Raw genomic sequence first — 10,874 nt, 5'->3', positions numbered from 1 at the left:
TTACAATGACACTGGCTGCACTGGCTTAGCTCTGACCGTACGCTTCCTGCGTAACGTGTATCAATGATGTGAGGCAAATGGCCTGGAAAACTCAGACAGTAGTTTAAAGACATTCCCATTCTGGGGGATCTGGTTTAGTGGGATATCTCCTCAAACTCTCTGACCTAAGGCTCGCTTGCAATCTTATCTTTTCTCTCCTAGTCCTCACATCGAGAATAGTATCGTCAGATTCACCACAATGCTCACAGAGCCCATCCTCTCCCACGAGAGTGAGTATCCATTTCCTGTAGTCCCTACAGTCCTGAAATTGGCCGGTCAGAGTACGAGTGATTCAGCCGATTCAAGGGGACGTCTAGTTCTATACGAGCCTGCACACTCTGGCTCTATAACTCACCTTGTCGACACGATCGATCGACACCATATAGCATATAGGTACTAAAAGTTGTCGTGAGATCAGTATTCAACAGCAAAATGGGTAGGTACCACCACCGCACCGTATCCACATGAAAAAATTTACTGGGAACGCGATATTTTGAGAAAACCTCTTTTTGGCCGCCATATTGGAAAAATCATTACGGTACGGGATTACGGTACATCCTAGAGAAAAAGTGTAAATGTATGGAATGTAGAAAATAAAAAGACAAACAACTTTTTAATTTATTGTTGTTAGAAAAAAGTTACCGGAAACGAGATATTCTCAAAAAACCCCTTTTTTTGGCCGCCATTTTGAAAAAAAGGCCGCCATTTTGTTCGTATACATGGTTTTCGGTGTCACCCCTTCCTAAAAGTTTTATATGGTCCAAATGAAGGTCCATGCCAAATTTGGTGCTTTCCTGACGAAATGCAGCTTTTTTGACGTTGGGCCACCCACTATCAGGGACGTGCAGAAATTTGATAAGGATGGATGAGGGAGAGATCTTTTGATTTGCATACTTGCAATTTCTTTATTGGCAAATAATGTTTTATAATTTAGTTTATAGGTATTACAAAGAATCTTACTTCTACTTAATAGTTCTAATAGACAGAAAGAGATTAAATCCTAGTAATAATTAATCCTAATGACATGGATGATGGCTATCCAGCCTCTGCTCCTTTTTCTGGATGGACAAGATGAGATTCATGGAATGGATTTTAGTTTTTTATGTTCTAATTGACGAGTTTGCGGACGATAAAACTTTGACAATCTGCTGTCGTTTGACAATTTGACTTTTCGGGTCTGAATTCCAGACCCGAAACGTCCAAACCAAACATTAAGGTACACACCAACTATAAGTCCAGGAAAATTGTAAGTTCATTTAATGGACACGGAGATAGAGTAAAGGAAGGGATTCAGATCGGGGGAGATTAATTTTCCAAAAATTCTTCAATGTACGAGTAGGTATCTCCCGATTCGCTCAATAAGTATGAGGTCTCACGGTCATATTTTCAGTCAACTTTAGCGGCATCGACACAGTAAACTTTTGCGGAACGGTCATAACTTCAGTCAACTTTTGCGGCACGGACATATCTTCAGTCAACTTTTGCGGAACGGTCATATCTTTGGTAAACTTTTGCGGCTGTGCTGGTGACTGCCCAGTCTCAGGTAGTTCGTGCGGCATATTCTCCCCATCATCACTCTCACATCGCATCGCCAGCGTGGCTTCCTCTATGACACGAATTGTTTTCTGCGTCCGACCCAGGATTCGATCCCGTATCCTATCATCCTCGCCGAGGCACGAATTGAACCGCAAGTTCCGCAAAGGACAAACGCATAGGATGCGGTTATAATAGGCCAGTTTGATGAGGAGCAAGTTTTCGTGTTGCCATGGAATCAGAACGTAGTGGAGGCCGGCCTTCTCGAGGCCTTCGATGAGGCCGCGTAACCATTGCGGCCGATATTTGAGAGAGTTCTCGACCCGCGTCGGGCCGAAATATAAGTGAATGGTGAAATGCAAGGGGGACTTGAAAGTCATTTGTGGTGGGTAATGTTCTGTGTTGTGTGGTTTGAAGAGATGGTGTGTTTTTATTATTATATTTTAATTTTTTTTTTTTTTTTTCAAGCCCTGGCCAAAGGAGATGGTGTGTTTTTATTATTATATTTTAATTTTTTTTTTTTTTTTTCAAGCCATGGCCAAAGATTGTTAAGCAAAGACTGTTGGAGTGGCTAAGAAAAGTTATAATCATTTTTTGTCTGTCTGGAACAGGTACACCTTATTGTACAAATCCTAAGCTTTATGCACATCTATGTACCTACAAATGTGCATCTTTAATTCCCAATTAAATGAGCATTGTTCCGTGAAAAATTATAGGAGTGGTTAACTTTGACCATTTTGGTCCGAATTTCAAAACAATGGATTCCAATTATTGCAACGGTGTTGACGAGACCATCCCTGACAGCTTCAAACATCTTTAATTCCCAATTAAATGAGCATTGTTCCGTGAAAGATTATAGGAGTGATTAACTTTGACCATTTTGGTCCGAATTTCAAAACAATGGATTCCAATTATTGCAACGGTGTTGACGAGACCATCCCTGACAGCTTCAATCATCTGTGCTAACGTATGCGTAACTGCGTATGCCTCATAACGTAAAAGAAAAGAGAATAGCTAAATTCCTATTTATTAGAAGGAAATGGGGATTACGGATGGCCTGGTTACGCACAGGATAAAAACAATGGAAGCACGAAATGGTGAACCAGAACACCTCATTATTCTATTGTCCTAATACCAATAAATACACTCACTATGATAAATCACTAATACATATCCTGGAAGGTATAGAACGTGGTAATTGATAGATTGACAATTGGAGGGTCAGTGACCTCATGTTGAAAACTGTACGAGTATACAGGATTTTATGCTAAAACTAGCTGAATTCCGTCGCTTCGCTCCGGAATCCTGCTAGTTCATCCCGAGGCATGGCCAAACTTGTGGAAAAGGCATGGCCGAACTCGTGGAAAATAATAAAAAATACGGTCGCGCTGCGCGCTCCCTATTAGCTGCATAGTTATCAAACTAAAAACATAAACGATAAACGAAACTGCTAGATTCCTATTTATTAGAAGGAAATGGGGATTACGGATGGTCTGGTTACGCACAGGATAAAAACAATGGAAGCACGGAATGGTGAACCAGAACACCTCATTATTCTATTATCCTAATACCAATAACTACACTCACTATGACGCTAGATTCCTATATTAGGAGGAAATGGGGATTACGGATGGTCTGGTTACGCACATTGCAGGATAAAAACAATGGAAGCACGGAATGGTGAACCAGAACACCTCATTATTCTATTATCCTAATACCAATAACTACACTCACTATAAATCACTAATACATATCCTGGAAGGTATAGAACGTGGTTATTGATAGATTGACAATTGGAGGGTCAGTGACCTCGTGTTGAAAACTGTACGAGTATACAGGATTTTATGCTAAAATTTCGAAGAAATTTGAGTTCAACCGAAACTGTTTGAAAAAATGATGGCACTGGATTACGTGTAAACTATATTCACCACTGTCTTATACTATAAAAGTTGAGGTTCTTTCTAATCAGATTACATATTTTTCTCCCTCCAATGACTTGAAATCAATTTTTCTTTTGAGTTGTTTTTGAAAAGGCAAGTAAGTAAGAAGAGTAAGGAAGGACCAAATCGTATTAAATGTAATCAGTAATCCACACATTACGTATACCTTCAACCTACTGATTAGCATAAAAACAAATGAATATTCAAAATCAATCAGGAGAAGAAGAAAAAATGTCAACCAGGATTCACGGAAGTGACTTCAGTATTTATTTATTTATTTACACCAGTATCTTCTGCAGAGAAGTGAACATCCTGAAGATTCCTTGGTCTTAATCACGCATACAATTTCACGAATACCTCTAGGTAGTAGTTTTTTATATAAATACTACTACCTACACACAAAGATTATTTATAAAATAGTACTTGAGGACATTTTTACACAAACTGAATTCACACTTCATATCACCAGGGAAATCTATGATCGCCTGTTGTTGCTTCAGTGTAAATGACTACGCCGCATGCGGCATGGTTGCCTAGAGTCCCCTAGCAACAGGCAACCAGCAACAAGCAATCCGCCGCAGGTCGCTGTTGCCTGTTGCTAGGTTAAGGTACCTTTAGACCTAAAGGAACCCTTCTGCCTAGGAAAGTTTAAGTAGGAGTTAATTTCATCTAATCCCGAAGATAAAGATGCCGGAAAGTAAATAACAAATAGGAAGTAAGAAACGAATCAGAGCCACTTGGACAGAACAAAGCAAATTTGGATAGTAAATAGGCAGTAGGTAGGATTGATAGAGAAGATGCCTAATCCCATTCATTCACCAAAACAAACAATGGCTTGACGTTTGTAGAAAGCTATTATGAGATTTACGAGTCAAAACTAAGACCTAATCATCATCAGTATGCTGGTCACAGAGAGTTCAATCATATTGCCCGTATACAGGATGGCATTAAACTGGAGCAAAAATTCGACAGTCCAAGAATTCGAAAGAAAAGAAAAAAAATCTGATAAAAAGTAATTAGGAAAACAAAGTAATGGCTTAACGTTCGTAGAAAGCTATTATGAGATTTACGAGTCAAAACTGAGAGCTAATCATCATCAGCATGCTGGTCACAGAGAGTTCAATCATATTGCCCGTATACAGGATGGCATTAAACTGGAGCAGAAATTCGACAGTCAAAGAATTCGAAAGAAAAAAAAATCCGATAAAAAGTAATTAAAAAAAAAAAAAAAAAAAAGAAATGGCCGTACCTGTCCGGGGTAATACCTACTTGTAGAGGTGAACTAAAATATCAAATATCTGAAGCTTCAAGATTTTTCACACCAACAAGAGTACTTTTTGTCTCCTGACCTTCTGTGTGCATTTCTTTCTTCTGCTTCTGCTTGTGAAATTTTCTCATTTGATTTTGGACTCAAGCGACTCCTTGGAGACCCCGTGCGGACTCTTTTTATGCTTGTTAATAAAACAAATGAAAAGATTGCAAAGTCAACTCGGGGAGTTAAATACCGTACTTACCTTCAAGCTTTGTTGAAATACATGGGTAGGGACTTTGAATGTGAATTGAAAATTTGCTATATTTACCTGAAACAGAAAAAAAAGCAATAAATTTATTGAGATCGTAATAACGAAACGCGCTTGCTTGCCATGCAGAAGGTCCAAGATTTTTTAGTTAGACTAGAAGGGTTTTGGTACACAGAGGTACCTTATCCTGCCCTGGTAGGGTAGGAGTCAAGACGCTCGCCTGATAAACAGGAGGGCGTAGGTTCAATCCCAGCCGAGGTATGGAATTTTATCCTCAATATAACTTGAGCTTAAGTTGTTCGGTTCGAACTTCCCAACTTCTACTAGTCACTTTTCGGAAAGAACGAAACTTTTTGTCTCCTGACCTTCTGTGTGCATTTCTTTCTTCTGCTTCTGCTTGTGAAATTTTCTCATTTGATTTTGGACTCAAGCGACCCCTTGGAGAACCCGTATGGACTCTTTTTATGCTTGTTAATAAAACGAATGAAAAGATTGCACTCGGAGAGTTAAATACCGTACTTACCTGATGTGAGCTTTGTTGAAGTACATGGAACTTTGAATGTGAATTAAATTTGAATATTTACCTGAAACAGAAAAAAAAGCAATGAATTTATTGAGATCGTAATAACGAAACGCGCTTGCTTGCTATGCAGAATGACCAAGAATTTTTAGGTAGACTAGATGGGTTTTGGTACACCAGAGGTACCTTATCCTGCCCTGGTAGGATAGGAGTCAAGACGCTCGCCTGATAAACAGGAGGGCGTAGGTTCAATCCCAGCCGAGGTATGGAATTTTATCCTCAATATAACTTGAGAATTTGACCACAATAATAGTCGTAGCCTACTACTGGGTTAAAGGGACTTTTCAGTCCAATGCGAGCAGTATAAATAAGCACTTTTTTTATTTGGCCAGCCAGGACCACGGAAAATGATAAAGTATCATGTCAATTTATTTCTTCTTCTTTTTCTCATCCCAGTATTTCTCCATCCTCTCTTCATGTTGGTAATCCAGGTCCTTAAACACAAAAGACAACCCTGCGTAAACTTTCCCTATCTACAAGAGCCGGTAAAACGCTTCCAAGCACAATAGATGGAAGAAGGGACAATATGTTGACGTAGTCTTTATCTTCTGCATTGTTTTTGTCAATTAGAATTTTCACTTCAGTTTTCACGCAAGAATTTAATTTTCCGCTCGATAAATTTTTTTATGCGAGCAGTATAAATAAGCACTTTTTTAATTTGGCCAGCTAGGACCACGGAAAATGATAAAGTATCATGTCAATTTATTTCTTCTTCTTTTTCTCATCCCAGTATTTCTCCATCCTCTCTTCATGTTGTTTTTTCCTCTCTTTTGTCCAGGGGGCTCGTGATGTTTTCTTCTTCTCCTTTTCTTTGTATCCTCGGAATGTTTTTACCTTCTGCTTGAATTTCGTTCGGTCCAATAATTATTATTATTACTAGTGAACGTGGAAAATCGCGTCTTCCTTGCTGCCAGGGGAAACAAAGAGATTCTGTCTAGGGGGCTCCTGATGTTTGCTTCTTCTCCTTTTCTTTGTATGCTCGGAATGTTTTTACCTTCTGCCTGAATTTCGTTCGGTCCAATAATTATTATTACTAGTGAACGTGGAAAATCGCGTCTTCCTTGCTGCCAGGGGAAACAAAGAGATTAATAACCCGGTTATGGCTAATATTATACATCTTCTATTAGCTGACATCCTGAGTCCTGACAATAGGAGTGAATATTTTCACAGGCACATCTAATGACCATGGCGAAAATTTCTGCCTCATGGTCAATATACAGGGTATGCTCGAAGTATGACGCACGCAAAGCATCAGCGCAGCGTCCACATTAAGGCCCGTTCCCACTTGTGAGTTTCATCCGATTTTTTTTTCAGAATGGCAATGTAATTTAAATGAGTGTTCCCACTACAGAATACAGACACGATTTTTTTCCGAACGACACAAAATGTCCTTATAATATAGGCAATGCAATTTAAATGAATGTCCCCACTACAGACGACACGATTTTTTTTTTTTTTTTTCATGACGCAAGTAAAGCATCAGCGTCTACATTATTATGGCCCCTTCCCACTTGTGAGTTTCATCCGATTTTTTTTTTTTCCCCGAATGTCTTGTAGGCAATGTAATTTAAATGAGATCCCACTACAGACGACAGGATTTTTTTTTTTTTTTTTTTTTTTTTTTTTTTTCATTAATGTGAATATAGTTAATCCTAATGACATGGATGGGTATCCAGCCTCTGCTCCTTTTTCTGGATGGACAAGATTCATGGAATGGATTTTGGTTTTTTATGTTCTAATTGACGAGTTTGCGGACGATAAAACTTTGACAATCTGCTGTCGTTTGAAAATTTGACTTTTCGGGTCTGAATTCCAGACCCGAAACGTCCAAACCAAACATTAAGGTACATACCAACTATAAGTCCAGGAAAATTGTAAGTTCATTTAATGGACACGGAGATAGAGTAAAGGAAAAGGGATTCAGATCGGGGGAGATTAATTTTCCAAAAATTCTTCAATGTACGAGTAGGTATCTCCCGATTCGCTCAATAAGTATGAGGTATTGATGGCGATGGTAAAATTCACCAGACATCAATAGTCAATAGCAGATCTATCTACATAAATAGAATCCAGATACACTCATGTGCGAAGATTGGGGACGGATTGACTTTGGAACTTTGTTCAATGTAGAAAATTACAGTTTCCATCGAAAAAAGATTCAATAACTTACTTGCTTACTTTCCGTGTCATCTTTAGATTTTGTGCTTCCAGCTTCCAGTGATTTGTCACTTGGATTGCCTTATCCAACAAGAACAAGAATTCAACAAGAAAACCAAAGTCGGTATCTTAAAGAAAAAAACAAGAGTTTTCAGCTGGTACTGAAACAACACTCCCACTCCCATTGATCCAAGTTCCAAAAAGAAAACCAAGTAGGTCTCTTGAAGAAAACAATATGAGCTGTTAGCTCGTATTCAACAATATTCTCAGATACACAGATCCAAGATCCAATTTGAAAATCAAAGTCGGTCTCTTGAAGACAACATTAGCTACTTATTTGGAGGCAGCAGAAACGTTTGTAAATGCTTTTTAAACCACTCAGAAAGGACTGTCCGAAAAAATGGGAATACAATTTGTTCCGCTTTTTTTGTACTCGACTGTATAAAGAATTGAAGACATCTATTTGGTACCTAACTAAAGCTTATGGAAAAACGAAGTCGGTTTATTGAAGAAAACAACATGAGTTTTCAGCTGGTATTCAACAATATTCTCAGATACACAGATCCAATTTGAAAATCAAAGCCGGTCTCTTGAAGACAACATTAGCTACTTATTTGGAGGCAGCAGAAACGTTTGTAAATTCTTTCTAAACCACTCAGAAAAGACTGTCCGAAAAAATGGGAATACAAATTGTTCCGCCTTTTTTTTGTACTCGACTGTATAAAGAATTGAAGACATCTATTTGGTACCTAACTAAAGCTTATGAACGACAACAGACCAATAGGAATTCCAAAATGAGATATCCAGTGGTCGCCTACTCACCTCTTTGATGAGCAGCGACTGAGAGGAGCTCCAGGGCAAAGCAGAAGACGAAAACAATTTACAGAAATGTACTATTTGTTAGGCACATACTCGTTACCTACCTGATAGCAATATTTCTTATTCCAAACCCAGAAAGAACGTAGTAAAATTTGGCAATGTCTTCTACGCGTGGAGAAGTTCGGGGAACAGGCGACAGGATAGAATATAAACAGAAGAAAAAATGAAAGACGTCTTAAGGTACCTTTACACTGGGGCAATTTAGGAAGCAACCGGCAACAGCAACCTGCAGCATGCGGCATTGCCGCGCCGCATGCGGCGACCTAAAGGAACCCTTCTGCCTAGGAAAGTTTAGGAGTTAATTTCAACTAATCCCAAAGATAAAGATACCAAATAGTAGTAACAAATAGGAAGTAAGAAACGAATCAGAGCCACTTGGACAGGACAAAGCAAATTTGGATAGTAAATAGGCAGTAGGTAGGCTTGATAGAGAAGATCCCAAATCCCATTCATTCACCAAAACAAATTAATGGCCTGGGGCCTAAATCACCAAAGTATGGAAAAGTATCTTACAAGTGTAATAGCCAATGGAAAAGCAGAATTTTGAATTTGGACGAATCATGTCAAAATATGGAATTGTAAATACTTTTCCATACTTTAGTGATTTAGGGCACTGACGTTCGTAGAAAGCTATTATGAGATTTACGAGTCAAAACTGAGACCTAATCATCATCAGCATGCTGGTCACAGAGAGTTCAATCATATTGCCCGTATACAGGATGGCAATAAACGGGAGCGAAAATTCGACAGTCAAAGAATTCGAAAGAAAGAAAAAAAAAAAAAAAAAATCCGAAAAAAAGAAAGATCTTGTTGGTGTAGTTACAGAGTTGATTCTCAGAGTTGACTATAACCAGGGATAGTCAACTCACTGGAGAATCAACTTAAATTGTAGGTAACATATACGAGTAGCTATAGTTATTACTTATTACAGAATTATTAGGTATTTCATAGTCATTATGTTTAAGTTGTTCGGTTCGAACTTTCCAACTTCTACTAGTCACTTTTTGGAAAGAACGAAACTTTTTGTCTCCTGACCTTCTGTGTGCATTTCTTTCTTCTGCTTCTGCTTGTGAAATTTTCTCATTTGATTTTGGACTCAAGCGACTCCTTGGAGACCCCGTGCGGACTCTTTTTATGCTTGTTAATAAAACAAATGAAAAGATTGCAAAGTCAACTCGGGGAGTTAAATACCGTACTTACCTTCAAGCTTTGTTGAAATACATGGGTAGGGACTTTGAATGTGAATTGAAAATTTGCTATATTTACCTGAAACAGAAAAAAAAGCAATAAATTTATTGAGATCGTAATAACGAAACGCGCTTGCTTGCCATGCAGAAGGTCCAAGATTTTTTAGTTAGACTAGAAGGGTTTTGGTACACAGAGGTACCTTATCCTGCCCTGGTAGGGTAGGAGTCAAGACGCTCGCCTGATAAACAGGAGGGCGTAGGTTCAATCCCAGCCGAGGTATGGAATTTTATCCTCAATATAACTTGAGAATTTGACCACAATAATAGTCGTAGCCTACTACTGGGTTAAAGGGACTTTTCAGTCCTATGCGAGCAGTATAAATAAGCACTTTTTTAATTTGGCCAGCTAGGACCACGGAAAATGATAAAGTATCATGTCAATTTATTTCTTCTTCTTTTTCTCATCCCAGTATTTCTCCATCCTCTCTTCATGTTGTTTTTTCCTCTCTTTTGTCCAGGGGGCTCGTGATGTTTTCTTCTTCTCCTTTTCTTTGTATCCTCGGAATGTTTTTACCTTCTGCTTGAATTTCGTTCGGTCCAATAATTATTATTATTACTAGTGAACGTGGAAAATCGCGTCTTCCTTGCTGCCAGGGGAAACAAAGAGATTAATAACCCGGTTATGGCTAATATTATACATCTTCTATTAGCTGACATCCTGAGTCCTGACAATAGGAGTGAATATTTTCACAGGCACATCTAATGACCATGGCGAAAATTTCTGCCTCATGGTCAATATACAGGGTATGCTCGAAGCATGACGCAAGTAAAGCATCAGCGTCTACATTAAGGCCCCTTCCCACTTGTGAGTTTCATCCGATTTTTTTTCCCCGAATGTCTTGTAGGCAATGTAATTTAAATGAGATCCCACTACAGACGACAAGATTTTTTTTTTTTTTTTTTTTTTTTTTTTTTTGTTTTTTTTTTTTAATTTTTTAAAAAAAAAAAAATTTTTCCCCCCCCCGGGGAAAACCAAGAG

The 10,874-nt window shown here is 38.5% G+C and overlaps 1 protein-coding gene across 1 annotated transcript in view; it reads right to left on the bottom strand.

The window, feature by feature from the left end:
* Positions 1-9,706: 9,706 nt before the first annotated feature.
* Positions 9,707-10,874, bottom strand: part of LOC113470462 — a 6,505-nt gene continuing 5,337 nt past the window's right edge. Inside the window, exon 2 of the mRNA XM_026828904.1 lies at positions 9,707-9,914. Within this exon, the coding sequence (XP_026684705.1) occupies positions 9,819-9,914 (96 nt within the window). The 3' untranslated portion in view covers positions 9,707-9,818. The remainder of the gene's footprint in view (positions 9,915-10,874) is intronic.

The sequence above is a fragment of the Diaphorina citri genome, unplaced genomic scaffold (genome assembly GCF_000475195.1).
Source record: "Diaphorina citri unplaced genomic scaffold, Diaci psyllid genome assembly version 1.1 scaffold1592, whole genome shotgun sequence".
Lineage (NCBI taxonomy): Eukaryota > Metazoa > Arthropoda > Insecta > Hemiptera > Psyllidae > Diaphorina > Diaphorina citri.
Note: the sequence above shows the minus strand (reverse complement) of the source record. Positions and strands in the feature narration are given on the sequence as shown.